The sequence below is a fragment of the Cuculus canorus genome, chromosome 12, assembly GCF_017976375.1.
Source record: "Cuculus canorus isolate bCucCan1 chromosome 12, bCucCan1.pri, whole genome shotgun sequence".
Lineage (NCBI taxonomy): Eukaryota > Metazoa > Chordata > Aves > Cuculiformes > Cuculidae > Cuculus > Cuculus canorus.
In genome coordinates, this window is record NC_071412.1 from 5,728,273 (window position 1) to 5,751,163 (window position 22,891).

Consider the following 22,891-nt stretch of genomic DNA (forward strand, 5'->3'; position numbering starts at 1 on the left):
ACGGAGAATCCTGATCATTACACAACCAGCTGAGAATGAAAACGCCAAACCCAAACATACATTTAACGGGATATATTTTTAAATAATTTCTTCATTAAGGTTTTTAATGCATGTGTACATGAAAATTTATATTAAAAAATTAAAAAGGACAATCTTGTTTGTTTAGAATAACTCTGAAGTGCACAAATATTGACAAAAGCTAACAAAAAAAAATACAGCTCTGCTTTTTTTTATTAAGTAGTGTTGCAATTACTTAGAGCTGGCAAATAAATGCAATCCTCTGAGTTTTAGAGATTCTCACAAAAAGGACAACATTTTATTATATACATAGTTCTGATGTGCAAGTTTGCAATCAATATGTACACTTACATTCCTAACTGTTTACATCGTTCTAGAGTATTCACAGTAGAATCAAGCTTAAGGTTAGAAATGTGAAAAGGCCATAATAGTGAAAGGAAAAAATAAAAAAATCAAGATATGCCTTGGGATTTTAAGACATCTTAAACTACTTGTTAATAGATTTCAGATGACTAAGCTAGAATTTAATTTTGGAGCAGACTAAAAATATCATTGTTTTTTAAATAAATGGTAATGCAATATGCTTTTTAAACGCTTTCACAGATGGCAGTATTACCACAAGCATTGTTAATCAGTCTTCTGATTTTTAAGCACTAGTACTGACCAGAAAGAGCCTGCTGGCAGAAAAGCTGCTGCAACCATCCCTGTATCTGTGACTGTTTGTCATGGGTCTGCATATTCGTCTGCGTTCCCATTCCTACTTTGCTCTTGTAAAAAGAAAACCAGTTTTCTGAACCCACACTGCTTTATGTGGCCACATCCACTGCTCGCTGTTCATAAGAAGTGTAAAAGAGAATATAAGCAGCTGAGGATTTCACAGATGATGCTGAGATCTCGGACACTTCGTGGTCATCAAACTTAAACCAGCGTTGTTTTGAAGCATTTTTGCAATAGGCTGTGTAGTGCCCTCCGTCCAACCCGCCATAATGATTCTGGAAACAGAAAAGAGAAAAATTAGTGGCCTCAAAACCTGCCATTTCTTCCCTGGTTAGGGAAACGGAGATTGTTACTAAATAGCAATCATATTTTTTAGAACACAACTTGATTTGCATCCAAGCAAGCGGCCTGGAAACCAAGAGGAATCACACAGGCAAACCTCAAACTTGATATAAACACCAGCTGAACTTTGAAATGGGAGTCGGTTACTTACTGATACGGAGAACAGGTTGTATCTCTTCAGGTTACTCTTTGGACCAATAACGTACTGTGAAAGGTCGAGGGTTTCCAATGGGAAATCTACAGAAGTTTGAAGCTTTTGCTTCCATCTGCCATCATAGGAAAATCTAGAGAATTAAAAAGTAGCAGTAAAACTTGCAGGTTGTTCACAAGCTGTTTTGGAATCTCATAACATTACAACTGGAAATACACCCGGAATTTTCTCTAATTAAAAATGGTTAGCTCTTGCACTTCAGCCCAATTCATTTTCACTGTTTCTCTTACCGTTTCAAGTGAACAAGAAGAACAGGTGGTAATTTCCAAATTTCTATTTTTTTTAAAGAATCCCTTCGAGTTTTGCAATGACTGCAGTAAAACCGGTTGTTATCGGTGAGCTTTTCCTCTTTGGAGAACAACCTAAGGCATTCCTAAAACAACATACAAACACAGATTGTGAAGGGCAAGCGTTCATGAAAGTCGAGCTAAAATGTTTCCTATTTGGTTGTTAACCTGCATCAATTACATGCACGCTGCTGTTCACAAAGATGAGAAAAAGAAAGGTAAATCCATGTGTGGTTTTATGGCATCTATTAATTCACAGCAAGTCCTTCAAAATATACCTATAATATTTTGTTTAAAACCACAAAATACACCAAGATCTATAACAATAAATACATCTTCTCTGCTACTGTGGCTTCAGTATTTCCATCCTGTTGGTATTTTAAAACTTTCAAGGAACGACTTTTTTAATTTTAGAAGAATTAAAAAAGAATGAAGACTCAGATCTGTTCACGTTTCGGGTTTGTGTCAATTAAGGTGGAATACTGACCGGCCCAACAAGAGGCAGAGCAGAAGCCACACTGGCATGAAGTTAGAGAAATGGCTTTACTGCCAGAAGAGTTCCTCCCATGCCAGCATTACCTGCAGGGTACATTTACTAGTGGATGCAAGCGGTAACGACAAATACATGAAAGCCTCAAAGGTGCGGGACTTCTTGTGACACGTAAGACACTGCACTGTAGATTTGAACTGCCCTTGAAAGAGTGCCACAATAATGGATTCGTTGAGCTGTTTGTGCTTGTGCCACGCCACTTCTGCTGCTCGGAAGTCATCGAGATGATCATTGTTTTCTTCCTTGTATCTTTTCCTGTTGTCAGCCTGGATAAGAGAAGTTTAAATACCAAAGCCATATATTAACATATATAAAACCAGAAAGTCTCACAGCATACTATTAAATATTTGCAAGAATATTTAACCAGGCAACTGTAGCCGTCCGTTTCTTTTCTAGCCAGGCTTCCTCCATTAATCCCTTCAGTACCTTTTACTGTTTCAAAATAGATTCCTACTTTAAATCTGAATACTAGCACTTCCTTCTACACAAGGTTCCAGTAGCATCATCTCCTTACAAATAAACAGTCTTTTTAAAATCTGTTTCTCCTGATCATCCGACAGGTGTGTATTTTGTTATGATTTATCCTTACTTTATTTAGGTCTTCATGCAAGCCATCCATCAGGAAGAGAAGCAGTTCTTGGGAGTCCTGTTGGCTGTATCCTGCAAACTGGTCATTGATCTTCCCAATGGTAATTTTAAAGTCTCTTGGACTGATATATTTATATTGCCCTGCCCATAAAGCTTTCATTATTACACCAAACTCTTCAGCCACTTCACCTTTATGCCCCAGGAAATTGGACCTATACAATTAAGCAAGAAAAAAGAGAAAAGAGATAATATAGTGAGCCATTCTTATAACTTCTTTAAAAACATTGTTATTTATCCAAGACATTATGCAAATTTCGAAGTAATTTCTTCAGAACCAAGCAAAAGGGGCTGTTAGGCCCAGTTAGAGTTTTTGTCTACTTTAGCACTGTAATTTGGTTCCATATTCAAGACGGGGCTAATGGAATGTACAGCTTGTTCCCAGCTGGTTTTGTAAATCACTATTTAAATATTGTTTGGTTTTAGGAGACTCCGGTATCCTTGGATTTACGAATGTGGTAAGCACAATTTAAATAACTGTCCAGTAAAATCTCTTTTGTAACACACGAATTTTGAACATGTCAGGACATTCCATAGTTTGCATTTGCCTCCCCCTTACAAAACAACCCCTCCAGCCCCACTAAGTGATTTTTTTGAATTAACAATTGTAAAGGTAGATTTTTTTTCTTCAATTATAAATTGACAAATATAAGACATTGTTACCTGTTAATATCATCCTGATATAAGTTTCTATTAAAATACTCAGCCAGATGAGGTGCATTGCACAGACACTGCAATATGGAATTCATATAGCAAGTGTTCCCCAGATTACGAAGTCCTGTAAGAGCTGGTCCCGATCCCCCAAACACTGGATTGAGATTCCGAATTTGTGATGCAGAGAGTCTGGAAATTTCTGCTTTAGTGTAACAGAGTGGTCTGTAAGGAAGAAATTATTTTTTAGGAGTCTCAGGCTTGACAAGGCTGCGAGCATAAACCAGAAGAACCACCCTCCCTGACAGGGAATGAAACATCCTGGCACAGATGTCACCAAATGCCATCATTTAAGGTATTCCGGACTGTCAGTGCAGCAGTGAGAAAGCCACATAGACTGGCCTATCATGAGGCTGAGTTACAGGCTCATGCTGTTGTGTTTTATGTTTGTTTTCTTTTTAAATTCATAGAGGAAGCAACAGCTGTTGGTTTAACTGCGTTTAAAAATCAAAACCTCTGCATATCACTACTTGTCAGAAGACTGGCATTTAATATGTTAACACGAATACCACCACCTAAAAAGCAACTACTGTCCAATGGCACTGTGACCTCTGAAATTCATGTCAAAACCTAACAGTTACACTAATTCTCAAAGGATAACTGCCTAACAACAAAGTTTAAATCTATCACTCTTGCAGCCTTCAATCCTACTTAGAAAAAACTAATGGATTTAAGTTGTTTCACCACTAAGTCCTGGATGCTACCGTATTGCATGAGCTGTGGTACAACTTATCGAACATACTTGTTATCACGATTGACTGCAGGAGTTACAGAAATTCTTTTCTTCTCTTCCTCCTGAATGGCTTGGGTTATATCTGGGGAAGAGTAGGAGCGCTTCAGTTTGGAGTGTTCTCTTTCTCTTTCAACAGTCACCTGTGGCTTGGGTTTATGAGTTGGTGGGGTTGATGGAGGAGTGGATGAAGGAGCCATTTCTGGTGGATACATATGAACACTATTTGTTGGCGAGTGATAGTAACGAAAGGTTCCAGTGATTGGATCCAGAAACTTGGGGAAAAAAAGAAAATGTTTCAAAACCAAGTGGAAAAGCATCGTTAACTTACTTACCTATTTTTTAAACTACTGTAAGAACAGCGCATGAGTTTTTTGAACATGGAGCTGTTAACAGTTTTGATTGCCCTCAGTACTTAGTGGATTAAATTTATTGGAAGGCACCACTTTCACAAAATGCATATTAAACAGCAGCTGCTTAGTACTGGAAACAGCAGGCAAGCTCTCCTAGTTTCATTACAAATTATGTTAAAATTCAGAAAATTACTGCGTGGCAGTCGAAGGAGGGGGCGGGAGGAATCAAATGATCTAACTTAGAAATAAGATACAATTGAAATACGCTATGAAATTGCACAAAGCAACTTGATTGTAACATCAGAATCAGAAGAGAAAGTTACCTTTGCCCATCCTGCAGGCAGTCCTGGTATTATCTTTCCCATTTCTTCACTTCGTGCTCTCATTAATGGCTCCCGCTGAGACTAATAAATAAATAGAAATGTAAGCTACACGCAGTTACTTATGCAGAGCTGCAAGCTGCTTGCGACTTTCCCTACATGGTTACATGATTCAACGCAAAACAGTTGCATAAGAAATCCTTAATTATAGGTGGAAATACGATTTAATGTAATGGTAATATCGTACTACTATTTTGTATCGCTCAATCTAAACAAAAACCCATTTGTTGACATGCTCCAGAAAAAAAGGAGAATTCAGTCTCACAGAAGTCTGAATACTCAATTTCTTCCTGAAGGAAGCTACTTTAATAGGGATATGTGCTGCTGTTACACAGATATGCATGATCTTTTCTCCCTTTCAAAGCAATCTGCAAAGGAGTATGTGTGAGATGACAAGTGTGAAACCTTCGTTAATGCCATCGCAAACATATGAAGACCTCTAGTGAAAGCTTCAAATATTTGTTTCAGATGGACATGACATGCAGGGAAAAAAAGCAAACAAACAGCTGTAAACATGGCATAGTCTTTTCTTAAGACTATGACTTCAAAAATTGAAATGGGGTGGAATGTTACATAATATAATTACAAAGCATCTGCACTTGACTGAGTTTGGCTACATACAACATATTGTATTTACTTTAAGTCTTTCAGTATCTTGTTCAGAATCCTCTCTAAGGGGTCCTGGCTTTTGAGCTCCACTGGCTGGTTGTCCTTTAACGCCAGTTTGCTGTAAAAGATTTTGAGAGAAGGCTTTCAATTGTCACCTAGAATATCAGTAAAGAATGCTGAGAAAGCAAAATAGGGTTATTAAATGCATGTGCCACAAAGAAGTGGTTAGAGCAGGTATCTACACATCACTTTTATTCTTCCTAGTCCATACTATAGGCAATTTGCTAGATTACCCTTTGTAGCTGAACGTTGTATTGCATAAGATGGTCTATTATGTAGTTTCAAGAGCTCAAAAATAAAGTGCAGAAGTTCCACCTACACTACTTCCCGCCCTAAAAGCTGTGGGTTTTACGATATATTTTTAAACTAAAGACTTTTTCCCCATTTTACTTCTCCCTGTGACAAAGCCTCTCCATGAAAAAGGCAAACTGTGAAGCCAACATTATGCACTTATTTTATCCCAGGTGCTCATTTTGGGATTATGTGACGTGGCTCTGTTAATTAAACGCTCAAGAATGACCATGCCAGGGTTGGCCACGAAGATATATTGTGGTTTCCTCGTGCATTTCTGTTACACAAGCATCAAGGTTTGGTCAAACAGCAACTGCAGTTACAAAGGAGAGAAAAATATCCTACTGTGTGTTCTTGAGAAATAGTTTTTGAAGATATCTGTTCAGTTATTGACTCAGCTTCACAAATGGCTCATGTCTCACAATCAGATGATTTTTACGCTCTCAGATATTTTGCAATTTTTTTCCAAGAATCTGAGCAATGAAGGAACTGCGACTCCCCCAAAAGCTAGAATCGGACTGTTCTCAGCCAAAACATGAGTTCAGGGTATTGCTTTGCTTCCTATGCCAGCCATCAAAATTCTGTTGAATCAGCATTTATGCAGCTGGGGGCACTAAGAGTTTCTTGCTATAACAATTCTGTCCCTAGCATACGTTGCAAGAGGATACCATACAGTACCGGGCTGGCAGTGGAGCTAGGATGCCACCGTGCCTCTGGTTTTGTAACAGAGGGTTGCAGCCTATGAACCATCCGTTCTAGCTCCATGTCCATGGGAAGTTTTATCATCCTGTGTAAATCCCATGCTGCCCACCTACAAGCAAGAACCAAGACTGTCTTGGAAAAAACCCTCAGTATTCGTTTCTTGACTTTAACTTTCTCCTCCACATTTATGTAAAACTGGCCTAAATAAAAACCCAATGATATATTTTAACATTTCTAGATTGATAGTAGAGCATGCACTCGCAAAATCATCCTGAATAATTGCTCCACATTTGGTGATGATTTGCTCTTTTTCACTAACCTTGCCTGGAACTGTCACAAAGGTCTGAGATGCATCACTCACTGCACGTCTCTGCATTTCTGGTGTTCGAGTTCCCTTTTCTTTTTCTTCCACAGACATTTTGTCAATCTCAACTCTTTTTGCACCAATGCTTTCTAGTTCATTTTTATTTTGCTTTTTTGCTTCTATTGCTTCTTTCCGTGCTCTTTCTTGTTCCTTTTCCTCCTGTTCTCTTTTTATTTGTTCATCCCTCTCCTTCTGTTCTCTGTCCTCTTTGGATTGCTGTAGCTTTTCTTTATGTTCCTTTTCTTTCTGTTCTTCTTTTGCTTTTTGTTCTTGTTCTTCTTTTTCTCGCTTGAGTCTCTCTTTCTGTTCTTCTTGTTGCCTCTCCCGAAGTTCTTTTTCCCATCTGTTTTTCTCTAACAGAGCAGCAGTTTCTGCGTGTACCCGACTTTTTTCTTCTTCTGTCAGAACGCTCTTTGCATCACGTAATGGCTTTGTGGACCGGTCTGGAACTACTCGTCCATTTTCAACAGGTTGGCTGTCACCAACTGTATTTTCAGGTTTTGGTCTGTTATCATCAGTGATTTTTAGTGAAGGCTTTTTAGTACGATCAACCTGCAACACAAAGTGTAGAACAATTCACTACACCTTTTAGCACTCCTAAGTAAGCTTTTTCTAAATGAGATTTAGAAGAGAGTAAAGATGGTACCAAGTTGACCTCTGCCAAAACAATAGTGAACTTTCAGTCTCCTTAAATCTGGTAATTCAAACTGCCTGTTAGTAAAAGTAGGTAGTCACTTAGCTTCCAGATCTAAGCTAAGAATCAACAAGCCCTACAGAACCACCAGGACAGCATTAAGTACTGATTACCACACCTCTTTGTTTTCAAGCCCCCCAAAACGTGAACATTTTAGGGCAATCAGGCAGCCTAATCTGGGCCTGGCTCTCTCAACCATGTGACAGAGCATGTGATTAAGGCAGAGCTGCTTGATGGGAAGAGGTATTTAAGAATGGCTTATGCAAAAATCTAGGAGAGCAAGTTGGTTTTGATGCTGAAGTGGAAGTTCTGGAGCAATAAAAGCTAGTCTAGTTCAGGGAAGAACAGAAATAAGGTCTGCTGGGTTTAGGGTCCCTCGGCAGAAGCCTGGATTAAAGGCAGTAGCTAGAAGGGTGAAAGTGAAGAATCTGACTTTAACCTCGTCATCTAAAGAAAACAAGGATTCCACAAAGATGTATTTAGGAAGTTTTATACTCATGAAAGGAAGAAACAAACCACTATTCTCTCACTACCAGACCAAGAATGACAAGCCACCTAAATATTTTATTGTTCAAAGTAATTACAGTAGCTGGAAAGCAGACCTTTGGAAAAGTCAAGGTAAGCCATGGTCTAACTGCCCTCCTTGTATTTCATTGTATCTATGTTTGGAGTAGAAAAGCTTGCTTATAACCTTTCTGAATTAACAATCAGTTGCTGACCTTTAATTTCTCAGGTGCTTATATCAAAATACTAATGAAAAGCTCTACAATTGTTAAGTCTTTCCAGTTTCATCGTTCTGTAGATGAGTTACGATGGCTTTACAGACTCAGTCTGTACCAATATATTTGTGTACAAGCGTTAAACAAATACTGAGTACGTTTCTTCATGGATTTAGGCTTCTGTCTGTGGTGGGCCTCTCACAGATTAGCCATTGACCAACTCTGGAAAAAGAAGCATCGCTGCTTACCTCAGGAATGTTCCTTGTAATTGATACTGGATTAACTACAACTGAACTGTCAGATTTTGGAACAGCGGCATCCTGTACATTTGGTCTGTTAAGAGATTTTAGTCTCTCTTCCAAATGATCTCTTGTTTCTTCATTTTCAATCGCTTCTTTTGGAGATGGCTTTATAGCAACAACAGATGGAACAGGATCTAGCTCTTCCAGAGATGGGTAGGTAATGTCCACTTTACAAGTGAGGAGAGAAGCATGAGAGAGCTCTTAAAAACACAGAAGCAAAATAACCCCCACGTTCCACCAGACCCCCAAATTTAGATATGAGATCTAGCCCAGAACAAGGCCATCCCAAACATATCTAGATGACTTAAAGATACATCCAGTAATTAAAAACACTTAGCAGGGAGGAGGGAGGCCATCCTTTATACTTACAAGACACAGTCACTGCTTCGCTTCTGTGATGCTGGGGTGGAGTTACTTTAGCATTTGTTGTGTACTGGGGGAAACAAAGGAGCCAGTTTTCATAACCTCCTTCTAGAATTAAAGGTTCATTCCGTAGTATGGTTTTGCTTTCCCACTATAAGAAAAGAAGTTTGAAATTAAATTATTTCAAAATAGAAAAGAAACTCTTACATCTTAACAGTGTGGGTGATATTTGTGTCTAGTCATTATATTAAGAGAAAAGTTATTCCTGAGATTGTTAAATAAGAATGAAAACAGGTGGCAAAAACCCTTTGGGGAACAGGTATCCTCTTTGTGTTTGGGGAATGTCCAGCGTAGTGAGGTTCCTAGCTCTACCTGCAACAGGGTCTGAATACTTCCAGTACAAAGAACCACTTACTACTACTTCAGGTAGTGATCCTTGATGCAGAAAAATATTTTTAGTACAATATTATAGTTCAGTTTCTTATTTGATAAGTTTACTGAGTGATGAGGGGCATTGGATTTAGAAAGCACCAACATCAACTTTCTGAAAAACCCTTGAGACTTCAGGCTCCGGACTGGCCTCCTCCTGAGGTCCTCAGTATTAAGAGCATGAACCAGGCACAGGAGCTCAGAGAATATCCAGGAATAAATAGGGAGAACTGTCTGAATTCTCTCTGAGCCCCAGTCCTGAATGCTTAGGTAACAGAAAGATGTGCAGTCTTTCACAAGAGCCACCTATATAGAGGGGTGGGGACAACATAGCCATAGCCAGAGTTCTCACTTGAAAATGTTGAGCACTTGCTTAACACTGAGTCCATAAGCTCCCTGCACTGATGAAGCTCAACTTAGATTCATGTTTCTCTAGAAGTTATTTTCAATAATGCACAAAAATCAACCACGCTCCAAATATTTCTGGGATCAGATTCAGCAAACCTCCCCCACTCTAGAAAAAGCCTGGCTGATAGGCCTGCAAAGAAGCCAGCCTTCTTTGGCCTGTCTGTGCAGGTGGCCAGCTGGTTCCTGTGAACAGGAAATCACAGTTGCTAATACAGGAAAGAGGGTGACAATGTTTCTGGCAAACAGTATTTAGTACTTTCCCAAATAATTCTATAAGCCAAGAACACTAAGATTATGAGCTCATTGTGGAGCAGGGCAGTCTAATCATTGTGCTGTTTACCTATTTAACAAATGATACTGTCCTCTACTAGAGTACAAGCATGGGAATGTGAAACTTCAGCTATCAAAATTCGCAGTCTCTAAAAACTGAACAAAGATGTTTGCCTAAAGCGTCATTATGTCTTCCATATACTTGGTAATTATATGTGCTTTACAACCTCCTTATTTATAGAGATGAGTTAATACAAAATGTAAAACTTGCCAACCTTAAAAAGCGCATCTTTCAGGCTTTGAAGAGTTGTTCCTAGCTTTAAGTCTTCCGCAGAACTAGACCAGTCTAGCAGTATAACATAATCAAAGTGTCCTCTCCTCTTCCATGGATCTCTAGAATCCTTTGGGAGTTTAGTTTCAATCCAGCTAGCAGTAGTTCTGAAATGTATTAACATGCATTTGAAAACAATGTACAAGTAACGTTTTGTCCAACAATATATAACCGATATATCTTTATATGCTTGGAGAGAATAAATAAGCTTAAAGTCAGTACACGCAACAACAGAGCTGGTCTGGACACATCTCACCCCCTTGCATGCATCTGAAACTAAGTGTAAAAGCTTTAAAAGCACATAATTTTTTTCAGTAAACTTTATAAAACTACAGAATTAAATATTGCACTGTTTAACATTATTTCATACCCTGGGGTGATAGCTTCTTCTGGGACACTGATAGATCTTGGAATACAGGATTCCCGATAATCCTTCAGTCTTCGAGCATCCATTATAAGCAATTCAATATTTTCATCTGACATCATTGCAAACAGTTTCTCAGCTGTGACCGCTCCTGGAAATACAGAAGCTGTGAGATGTAAAAAGCTACACTGTAAATGGACATGGCTATGAACACCTTAGACTGGTGCAATCAAGTCTGCAAACAGATGAAACCGAACAGAAAAGTCCCAAAAGGTCACAGGGGTGAGACACTATCAAATAAGTATACTGGACCTTTTGGTCCCACTACTGATTAGTACCTGATCTGCTGAATTAGACAGTACTGAACAGTTCAGTGATAAACTAGTTTAACTTCTTGTGGTGTCATTTAAATCAAGCTATATAGGCAAGCATTTGTAGACTACATGCTGCAGATACTCCTCTTTAGTCAGTGACTCTGGGGAACGTTTTCATGTATTCATTACAGGAACAAAACTATGAAGGTTGGGAAGGGAAAGGAGAAATTTCTTATTTAACTGAGAAAGCTGACACATTTCAGCCTTGTCTAAATATTTTTCTCATCAGTCAAGAAGACAGTTTTTTTTGACTACTTTACGTCGAGTTCTGCTTTAGTTATTAAACTGCTAAAAAACTAAGTACAGCTTTCTAAGCTCAAAAGAAGTGATGAAGGCTGCAATACAGAGCTTAATTACTAAGTTGCTGCTACGGAAATGCAGGCTACCAGAATCTAATCAAAATAATCTGACTGCGAAATAACTCCTTAAAAGAACTGCAACTGCTTAAGTAATATATGCATAGGTATATGGAGAGCTTTTTCACATCTGTGTAAACACTGCATCTCTTACCACTCAGACTGTCAAACTGGTCCTTTCTTTCCGGTGAATGCTTCCTCTCACCATTAATCTGTGTTGTAAGGAAATAAAAAGTTAGTTTAATATCTAATTCTCAGAACCAAGGTGACCAACCGACACTGACTCTCACAGAGCTTGAAGGAAACTGGTCAGACCATAAGCCACATGAAGAAACTTAGAAAACGGAAACTTCTTCTGAAGATGTGTTGACAAATGTACTAAAAAGATACTGAGGTTGCTGCCCTACCTAGAAACCAGTAAAAAAGGTTAGGACTGCATCACATGCTAGACGAAATTTGTGAAGCAAGTGTGGAGAAGTGAGTTTCTTTCCACACCACTGCTGAAAAGTCATCTCCCCCCTACAGAGGGGACACATATTGATAACATCAGCTTATTACCATTACCTTGGGTTTCTTACACTTGCTAGTTCTATGACAGAATAGAGTTTGACTTTACAAAAGCCCTAGTCTATCTGATGCACGACTTGGAGGTTGAAGGGCTCAACGTCTTCCAAAGAAATGTCAAAGAAGGGTTATGGGGAGTTGAAATGGATGTTAAAAAACATAATACTGAACTGGTAGAGATCAAACACTAGATTAAAACTATATAGTTAGACTGAATTAGAGTTTATAAATAGCTTCAATTACCCTTTGGCTTTTTCCTTTGGAATCCACAGCACTTTCTGAGGAGTTTTTGGCTGACCCCTTTCCATCGTCTTTCGGTTCTTGCTTTTTCTGCAGCTCTTGTCTGTCCCTCTCTTCAAGTTGTTTCCGAACTTCAGCTTCCTCATATCTAATGGTCAAAAAAAAAAAAGGCCTTCTTTTTTTTTTCTTTTTGCAATATTGCCTTACTGCCTTACTGGGTAGTCTTGGTTAATTAACATCAGAATTAGGAAGTCCTCAGGAGGATAAAGAAGTATTTTAAGTTTAAAAAAAAGTTAAAGCTCTGTCAACTTTGTATTTCCAACATAGCCTGTTTTCCTCCATGACTGCATGATATTCCTCCCATTCTTGGGCTGGCTTTCTTATTCTTGAATCGTGTTTTGGATCCTATTTCATAGCCACTGCTCTTAAGGCTAACTAATTTTTTTGTCTAAGCTTGGGGTCATGCTTTGCTCTGGTGTCACTAAACGTAACAGGTTCTACATTTTGTAGAAGAAACAGTAAGGATGGGTGACTTACAGATAAACTCTAATATATTACAAAAACAATCCTAGGCATTTTATTTGGTTTTGCAACAGAGCTAATAATAACTTAAGAGTAAGTTCTCTCTGTTATTGAAATTCCCTTTTTTTCCAAAGACTCTGATCAGAAGTACCTGGACAGTTGCCAACCTTCAGGATGTGAGCTGACTTTATAATACTGTTATGTCCCTACCTGTGTCCCTGTTGTTTGTCTCTAACATTGGGGCTACCGTGAGGACAATGGAGGAATCGGGCATACTCAAGAGTTTTGGTGGACCTAGATTTGGGATGCAATTGTCCTTTTCATAAAGCCTTAGACTTTAAAATAAATCTCCCCACCATTTGCCATTGTAAAGACCATCACAATATTGTAAATGGGTGGCCTCCTACCTACAGCTTTTAGATCACTGACTGCAGGTTTGCTTAGTTACAACACTGTTAAACAGTGCTCTATTATTTTAATATAACTGAAAAGCTTATGTTTTACTAGTGGTCCATAAAACAAAGAAAAATGTTTTGAACTAACAAGTTTGATGACTGAACGAAACAGTGAAACATGAAGGCAGAACTGTATTAGTAATTCCTCTTTTTAATCAGATGTTGCCTAATCAGGACTAAAATGACAACAATACAGTTGTATTACACTTATTGAGAGTAATGTGATAATGAACTACATCATTAAATCAAATTTTGTCTCAAAGTCGAGTCCCCTAATTGGCCACTAATAGGAAGGAGGCCTCTTGATTTGGCAAAGGCATCATAAGTTAGAAGAGAACATTTTGTTCTCGTTTGGATTTAACTGCACTAAAGCGTACTTCAGATTTTAATTAAATTCAGTCAATATGGAATATTTACCCATCAATTGCCCATTTACCCACTGATACGCCTTTGAAGCGCATAGCAGACCATTCACGTTGGTGTTCCCACTTCTGTACAAATGATCTTTCAGCAGATCCACTTTTAGTTAACAATTAACATTCAAACTATTTGCTGGCTTACTGCCTGGAGAAGAAATTATACAAATAATTTCCCTGAAACCACTTCTGTAGTTACACAGGAGTCACATTTCATTTGTCTTCCCTTCAGCTATATACACATTTTGCCTCGAGTAGCTCGAAGTCTTTAATCGTGTCAACTTTCAAAACTCCATTTCTTTCATTAAAAAACATAAGCTACTACGCAATAAGTCTCTAAATAATTTTCGTTTTCTATAACTCTATCAGTCTTACACTCACAGTGAATTTGTAGCTCTGAATTTTAAGACTCTCTTAATTGAAAATAACAAAATCTAAAGGCTGTTTCATGCATAGGAGACATCTTTGGAAAGTCTGTTTTCATATACGTGTAACTACACTCTTATTTCCTTGTTCACCTAAACCAGCTTTCTGGATTGAGCACTTAAAAGGGCATAGGATGGGGGTGGGGTGGGTGGGACGGGAAAAATGCCCTGCTGAAGGGAGAGAATTAAAAGGGTGAGAAAGGGGAGGGAAAGATGTGAGAAGCGAATAAAACTGGTTGCAAGACATACTGCACTAAATATCACCTAAAGATAGGTTCCACCTTACAACTTCTTACAGATGCAATTTGTGGTTTATGGCACCAAGACACGCAACCTGACAGTTCTATAAGAGCCACAAAAGCCTCTGAGCATCAGCTCAGTTACATGCTGGCAAAACTGTGTTTCCATGTACAGGTCTGCACGTGGCAGAGAGAAAGGAAAGGTGAAGGAGCTAACTAAAGAATCCACAATGTGTTTTGTTAGTGTAAACTAAATCCACACTAGAAGGACCTTTTTAACACGTGGAAATATTAGGAACGTTCATCAGTATATTTACTTTCAATTACCTTATAACAAAAAGGGTAAGGAGGAAATTGCTCTTGATCATCTCTAGCGCGCATATAGTTTATATCTTGTGGTTTCTCTTTATAAGTCATTAAACAAAACCAGGAGACAATGTCAACAAATCATTTACCAAGCAGGTATACATGTATATACCAAGCATGTATATACATGACAATGTATACAGTGGCAAGTTATTGGAATATGTGATGATGAAAATTATCTCTAATATCAGACTTCTGTCTTTTGGGTATCTAAGTTCTACTCAAGTGAAATCCTTTACTGCTCGATAGCATGAAAACCTGCAATTGCACATGTGCAGGCCTCAGCTATACTGAAAAATATCTATTAACTGTTTTCACATACCTGAGTTTAAGGCTGTCTGAGAGTCTTTCAGCTTCTTCAACAGCTTTTTTTAAATTCGTAGGTCCGAGAATTGAAAGAAAATAATCCTAAAATTACAAGCATCACCCCACATGTTAATAGTGCAGCTTAATAATGCCTACTCTGTGCATGTCAAGAGCAGCTAATGTACAGAGAATCTCAATTATAACATTAATGCTATTAAAAATAAGTGGTTTGAGTCAAAGTATTTTCCTCTCAAATTGTTGTAAAATTATTATATACTACTAATAAAAAAAGGCTATGCAACTGCACCAAAAAACATCTGAACGGGAAGGATGATTACCTTTCCCTGAAAAAAATATTCACACATATGGCAATTTATACACCTTATGTGTATTAAAAGCAAACTGTAAAATCAATTAACAACAGACTTGTCAAAAATAGGAAGGAAAAAATGCATACATGAGCCAGTTTACTTAATATCAGTGTAATTCTCTGTACTTCTAATACATCTACAAATGCACAACAGATCAGCCAGAAAACTTTTATACCTGTTGCTGCTTGAAATCGGGTCTCTTTTTAATCAAGTTATAAACAGTCACATATTTCATATATAAGATGTAAGCTTTTTCTTCATCTCGGTCCAATCTGCTTTCCTCCGCTGCCTTGAAAATCTTAAGGGCACTCTGCACATAACTGAAATCAAAGAAGAGGAGTAAAGCACATGATTGAGGACTTGTCTGCAAACACTTTTTCTTTACAAGATACCGTTTTAAGTGTTCACAGCCTCTGCCTGTCTATCAGGCATTTGATTTTACCATGTTAATATAAGGCTTTTATTATATATGAATTATAACCATGCATGAATCTAGCCTTTTCTCAAAGTACACAAGTTTTCAGAGGCATGCTCCACCCAAGCTGTGTTTTGGTAATATGCGAAGTGCCCTTCTGCAGCCAGTAAGCGTACCCAGTGTGGTAGCTGAGAGAGCTATACATTAAGACTACCAAAGATTTTATCCCTGAAGAAATTTAGATCCACAACACAGTTGTTTTGGAACCCGTTCAGAAGAGTAGTGCTAATACTTGCAATATTAATCCAAAATCAATTAAAATATATATGCATACCTCTTTGTACTGGTCTTTTCAGGTTTTATTTCTGTCTTCTTATTGAGATCTTTCAATGAAGTAGAGAGATATAGCTCCTTAGGTACAGATGCCACAGCAGGCATGTTAATGTTGTTACTGATGATCCTTCTAGGATGGTACAGCTTCTCAGAAGTCTCTAGCAATACTATTCTGGGGGGGGAAGTAGGGAGAGCCGAATTATATTTCAATGACTTTTGATACAGTTATAGTTGTGTATATTGGGTTATTACCTAACCTACCTCACTCTATGTGAATTAGCACTAGTGTCAAACAATCTGGGACTTATGCCGTTAAAGACTGAGCTATAAAGAAAAATTCTAAAAGTAATTTAATTGTAGGTAGTTAATTGGAGCTCTAGTACCTGATCTGGTCCACTACGATCTGGCAAATGTTATTATAATACTACAGCATCAGTACTTAACCAATATAACTGCCTTTGATATTAATCTATATTACCGCTATTAAAACAGAATTACTTCCACAGAAAGATACATATATTTAAAGCAAAAAGAAAAAGTCTGTCACTTATTCTGGGCAACTATTTGTAATACAAGCATAAAAGGAAAAAAGTATTTCCAGCAGCCAAAGAAGACTTCTTTGCCAGAAGTTAGAATAATATAGCTGCTTCAACTGTAACTATTTAAATGTCTATTAACCATAAGGGTCCTCTCTTATGAGTTCTAAGTACTAATGATGGAAAGAGTGGCTGAACAATTAGCAGTATACATTAATCCTCCCTAAGTGACAGAATTATTTGAAGCCACTCAAGGTAATTTATCAAGAATGTTAGCAATATGTTGCTAACAGAAGAATAAGAAAATAATAAAAAGAGAAATGCTGATGAAGGATGTTCAAAATCATCATATCCAGAAAACTTATTCAACTATAACACCAGTAAGTATATTAAGAAAAATTAGCTGACTTCTCTGTACTCTGAAATTAGTAAAGGATAATTATTTTATTGCTACAAACTTACTAGCACAAACCTCTGAAAATACATACTACACCCACAGAAACATGACTTCAACATCTTGGTAAGCGACAAGATGGGAAAGGAAGGTTACTGTTGTTAAAGTTGATCTGAAACTTCTTGGACATACTGTAGGTCTTAAACCCCTAGGGCTCATGATCTTTCTGCTCTCCAAGCGGCTATGAAATAGTTAAGCTGAGTTTGCGTGGAAGGAACTATTATATCATCTCATCTGACATTCTGCACAGAACAGTCCATTAAGTCTCATACAGATCAGTCTAACTAAAGATCTTTGAATCTAATAGACTGTGAGCTATTTTAACCCTTGGGGATGGCAAGGGAGGAACCGAGCTTCCCTCTCATGCAGTGAGACCTTAAGGTGCTAGCCATACTGAAGAAATTAAAGTAACCAATTAGAAGAAAGATGCTCAAATGATCCCAACAAATCCACTACTTCCTAGTAGTGAAAATCCACGCGGCCTTTACCAAGATGAAGGTAGGGTATTTACCTTTTACCCTCAAGGTGATGATCAGCATGACAAGTGTGACCAAAAAAACATCAGCCAGTGACCTCAGAGCGAAGTTTCGCAGAACTTAATTGATCTGTAGCTGCTACCTGCCGCCACATGAGATCGTCTCAATTTCCCTCCCTCTTTCTCATGCTGGTCTGGTACTTGTCCAACCTCTTAATGAGCCAACTCAGCTCGTGAAGAGGCAGAACGGCTACAAAGCTTGAGATGGGAATGTGATCCCTCCCCATGGCACACAGCTGTTATTCTTCGAAGTATCACTGCATATACAGTATCACCAGGTTGACTGTTCTCGGTCTAGGAACTGGTTATCAAACAAAGATACTAAGTTAACCCAAACCTTTGATAAATTCCCGTTGGAAATAAATGCAAAAATAAGAGATCTGTCTGATGATGATTCTTTGGCTTAAAGTCTGGCACGCCAAGGTCAGACTAAACAATATCCACCTAGATAACTTACTGCTTAAACACAGATGCTGTACGTGCTAATTTTCCAACTGCACAGCAACTTTTCAAAGTTGATTAACTTGTCAAAATTCCCTCTTTAGGAGGAGACTGATTTTCAGATAATTCTAGGAAGTAAATAGAAGTCCTCAAATCCTGATTTTAATGCATAAAATTAATAATATATGCCATGCCATACCCCACTCATCTTAAAACACTGTCTTCCCCATTTAAAGTGTCTTCTGTTTAACTTTAACTTTGAGGGACATATTTAGGTGGTGAAAACAAGGCAGAAAATTCATCGGAACAACTGCATTCATTAGAAACAACCCAAAGCACAGATATACTCCCTGCCCCAAGGTGAAGGACCTTTCCATTCTAAAAGCTTTTTTGCCTAGAACAAAAACATACCCTTTACAACCTCACAGAATTACAAAGAAAGCCTTCCCTCTAGTAAGATTTTAGCACTGCTTGTCTAATCCTACCTTCAGAGCATGTCTTTAATGTCTTTACCTAGCTTTCGCCCCCCCCTCCTCGGAACTGTAAATAGACTTTTTCTTTGAAGTTAAATCTTTTCCAAATATATCTCCAATGTTTGCTCTGTTACATAACCAGTATTTTCTTAATCTTAAGTGGCAGCATTTGGTTGTGTTCTGACAGAACATTGTAACTAAACGATGTGCGAAAAAGGTACGAATATAACATTACTGTGTCTGTGTATGTATAAGGAAACACCTCACAAGATTATGTGGAAGATGAACCATTTAACAGAAAGCAAAAGATGCTAGTGAGTTCTCAAGTGCTGCTGACAAGCCTTGATCTGGACAATTCTTCTGGAAGCTCATCTGAACAACTTGAACTAGTGGATAAAAGCCAAATCTGAGTTTTGGCCTAGAACAAAAATTGGCTTTCGATGTTTTTCTGCTATGGTTAGTAAATTGCAACTGCAGGTTTTTAAACTGCCAGACAAGTTCAATACTGAATTTATTTTCTGAAGATCTGAAGAAATTTATATACCTTTTTTTTTCAAAACATGAGCTACTGACCACAGTATCTGGTGAGTGAGATATTAGTCTTTGACCTCTCATGGCACCATTTATACATACAATTAATACAATATTCTTAGCTAAAATGAGTAAGGATGGACTAGGAATAACATTTTCTGAAAAAAATAAATAAATATAAAATTCTCAGCAGTCTGCTTAACAGAATTACATACAGCGTATAGCATAAACTGGTATGAGATTTCAGTCACAGTTTCCAAATCATTCTTCTATACAGAACAACTTCAACCATAGAACTGTAACTAGTATTTTCAGCTTTGGGCAGCAAAAAATCTCTAACATACAGGCGGACCAATAGTTGCCACTGACTGCTTGGAGTCTTGGCTCAGAAGAACCCTTAAAATTCCTTAAGTTTCTACTACATTTTAAGATGTGCTTGTAACTTGATTTTCCTTTATACTCAAATGAACGAGGGTTTTCCTCCTCCTCTGAGCAGGTATTTGGAAGAGACTGATTTCAGAATCCATATAGGCTCCTCCATATATAAATATAACCACCTGATTTTGAACTTAAACTTTTGCAGATATCCGATCCCTAACTGATCTGGTCTCAATGGTTCCTCCAGCAAATTAAGTTGCACAGATAAAAACCTTCAGGAGTAATTAACATACAGCAGTGAAATGCATGGAGACAGACAAGCTACTGCAAGTTCTGCATGTGTTTCCACTAGAGCAGCTGAAATGAACTGTACTTTATCAGAATCACATCCATTTTAACAGGATAAACTCCTGCTGCTTCAGGCTGACTGACAAGATTATGCTCAGTTTTGCCAAGTATCTAATTTCTCTCTACACTTATAATCATCATCATATCAATACAAAAGCAGCACTGAGGCATTGATGAAACCTTCCATATATGTAGATGTATCTTTCATACGTCTCTAAGGAAGAGAGATACCTTCTTTCCCAGCAAGAAAAGAGAACTGGATCATAAAACCATAAATGCAAGGGATTGAAGAAGCCGTCATAGCTAAATCTACTATTACTCAAGCCCACAAGGAAAAGGAGACAACCTATTTCAGGTTTGTCAACTTTTTTCTTAAAAATTAAGATAAAACTCAAAACTGTGGATCTGCTCCACCCCCAGCTGAAGTATTATCTCAGGCTCCTCCTTCCTACTTAAAGTGCTGAAAATAAGGGCAATATCCTAAAAATATAAGGGAAATCATGATTGGATGTTTACGGGCATTTAAAATACTTGGAATGGATAGCTTTGCATTGACAGGGAAACATACCTGTTGGTAACAGGTTTTTCAACATCTAATTACCAGGCCTGTTTCACTAAGGATATGAGTAAGCTTTAAGTGGAATGACCATAGCAAGAACAACGCACGGAAGCAGTTATATTGCAAGCAGCATAAGCTAACACAGTTTGAAATAAATCGGCATGCAAAGTACCGTGCATCACCAATTCAGGTACATAATGAGGTATAATTCATCTACTTATTCTTATTATAAAGACGTAAGCAAATGAGAAATGGGTTTCTCATGAACAAATTCCTCAATTTTCCTGGAATTAAGGGTACCCCAGAGTTGGTTCTGTGAAGATTATCAGTATTAATCTTGAGATAGGGTATTTTAACGTGACTGAACACACAATCAGTCAGCATATTTATCTTCGTGGGCCCTCCAGCTTTCCTTCACGCTCTGGTGCTGTTAATATGACAGCCACGGTCCTGTAACTTAATGTGTGGAAGCTGATTATGACCACTGGGGCTTCACAGCAAGGCCATTATGGTGACAAGGAGTGCTCAAACTTTGATGGTGTGCCGGGCAGCAGCATTCACCTCAGCAGTGACACACTGCGGGTCTGCCTTTGGCCGCGTACCACGCTCCAGCTACCTGCACTGCCAAGATGGGATCCAGGCTATTGGCACGGGGAGAAAACGCTCCTGACAGCTCCCTCGCCCAGCAGCTGAACTGGTGCGGATGAGGAGGGGAGGCACGACAAAGCTCAGTCGCTTAAAAGAAATAAATTGGATTTTAAACGTGAAGTTTGAAAGTTATTCAATCTAAGCGAGAACCCGAGCAGCTCCGCCTCTTATTCCGATGAATGACAACCCAGAGCGCGCAGGCAGACGGTGGCGGGGAGAGAAACCCGGGACACGGCAGGGAGGCTGAGCGCCGCCCCGGCTGGCGGCTGGGGGACGGCGCAGCCCCGGGCCGGGCTGCGGGCGGCCCAAGGTCACGGCGCCGGGGAGGGCTGCGCGCCGGGCCGCTCCGCATCCCGCGGGCCGCCCCGCGCCAAGGGCCCAGGATTCACCCCCCACCCCCGCGGGCACCGCCCCCGCCCGCCGCAGCCGGGCCGGGCGCCAGGCGAGCCCGCAGACTCACCGCGGCAGAGCCGCTGTGTCCGCCCGGCGGCCCGGGGCAGGACCATGTCCGAGCGCGGCCACCGACGAGACGCTACGCGGCCATGGCTGCTGGGGCGGAACTCACACGACCCCGCCTCCGGCAGAGGGGCGGGGACTCAGGGCTAAACCCGCCTCCTGAGGGGCGTGGCATCAGCGAGGACCAATCGGCGCAGTGCTCTCGCCGGCCGCTAGGGGGCGTGGCCTCGGCGTGAGCCAATCAGCGGCCCAGCCGGGGCTATCCCCTCTTCCTACTGGGGGCGAGGCCTCGGAGCTATCCCGCCTCCCGCTGGGGGGGGCGTAGCCTCAGCGCGACCAATCCGCTAGGCCCGGAGCATTATCCCCGCCCTCACGGGGCCGTGGCCTCGGCGTCGGCCAATCCGCTGGGCGGAATGCAGTGCCGTGGGTTCCGCTGCGCCCGCGAAGCCGGGAGCGGCCTGGGGAGGAGGAGGGGCAGGTCCGGCCGGCCGGCCGGCCGGCCGGCCCCGTGGGAGGCCGCACTGCGCTGGGTCCTCGGTGGAGAGGAGGTCACGGGGGGCGCGGGGATCCCCACGTGGGGCTCCGCCCCGCCCCGCTGCTCGGTTCGGGGCGCTAAAGGTGGGCTGCGAGGCCTCTCACGTTCTATGGGACATACAGCGCTCGTGCGGTTGTTAAACTGGCCCTTCCGCTGTGCTGTGAGATCTGGCGTGGGAAGGCGAGACGCCTCTCTGTACCGAAATGCCCTTTGTTTTCCCTAAAGCAAACCGCACTGACGGGGCATGCTGCAAAGTTGATGGTTTTGCTGTTTTGTGTGCAGCTTGTGACGCTATGAGCATCGTGCCTCAGGGGTGGCGGGTACGGCAGACACGCCGCTGTAGTCATACTGGGATTTAAAACATGGAAGAAGGTGCCGAGCCCGCTTCCAGACAGTGAGGAAGGTTGTGCCATTGAGATCTTGCACAAACAGAAAGATACTGTCTTGCCAAGGCCTCAGTCTGCCCCCAGCTGTGTCAAGGTCAGAGATCCCATTAAGATACTTTAACCTACTGCCCCATTTTGCCAATGGAAAGGTCTTGTGAACTGGAGCAGTTTGCCTCAGCCACTTTGGGAAACAGGGAGGTTCACGAAGCCAAAATAAGAAAGGTGCCTGCCTTCATGTAGCCTTCCAGAATACTTTTGGTTCATTATCCAGAAGGCTTAATTGTATCACCATGCACAGAGGTACAGCAACGTGGGTTGTACTAAGTACTCGAAAGGCTCAAACAGTATCTTCCACCTCTAACAGGCAGCGCAACTTAAC

General features: G+C 40.1%; 1 protein-coding gene across 3 annotated transcripts; it reads right to left on the minus strand.

The window, feature by feature from the left end:
* Positions 1-122: 122 nt before the first annotated feature.
* USP8 (ubiquitin specific peptidase 8) lies at positions 123-21,726 on the minus strand. Of its 3 annotated transcripts, none has more exons than XM_054077825.1 (20): positions 21,596-21,726; positions 16,234-16,404; positions 15,660-15,804; positions 15,130-15,215; positions 12,388-12,532; positions 11,735-11,792; positions 10,857-11,016; positions 10,431-10,593; positions 9,055-9,199; positions 8,632-8,852; positions 6,926-7,522; positions 5,582-5,671; positions 4,888-4,968; positions 4,224-4,486; positions 3,434-3,646; positions 2,715-2,925; positions 2,155-2,391; positions 1,519-1,661; positions 1,229-1,361; positions 123-1,010 (listed from the first exon to the last, which is right to left on the minus strand). In XM_054077825.1, the coding sequence occupies exons 2-20, from the start codon at positions 16,335-16,337 to the stop codon at positions 825-827; spliced, it is 3,381 nt and encodes a 1,126-aa protein (XP_053933800.1). In that variant the 5' UTR covers positions 16,338-16,404; positions 21,596-21,726; the 3' UTR covers positions 123-824. The 3 variants fall into 3 exon arrangements, with proteins under 3 accessions (XP_053933800.1, XP_053933802.1, XP_053933801.1); XM_054077826.1 differs by having other exon boundaries at positions 125-1,010; positions 10,857-11,001; XM_054077827.1 differs by lacking the exon at positions 5,582-5,671 and having other exon boundaries at positions 124-1,010.
* Positions 21,727-22,891: the final 1,165 nt, after the last annotated feature.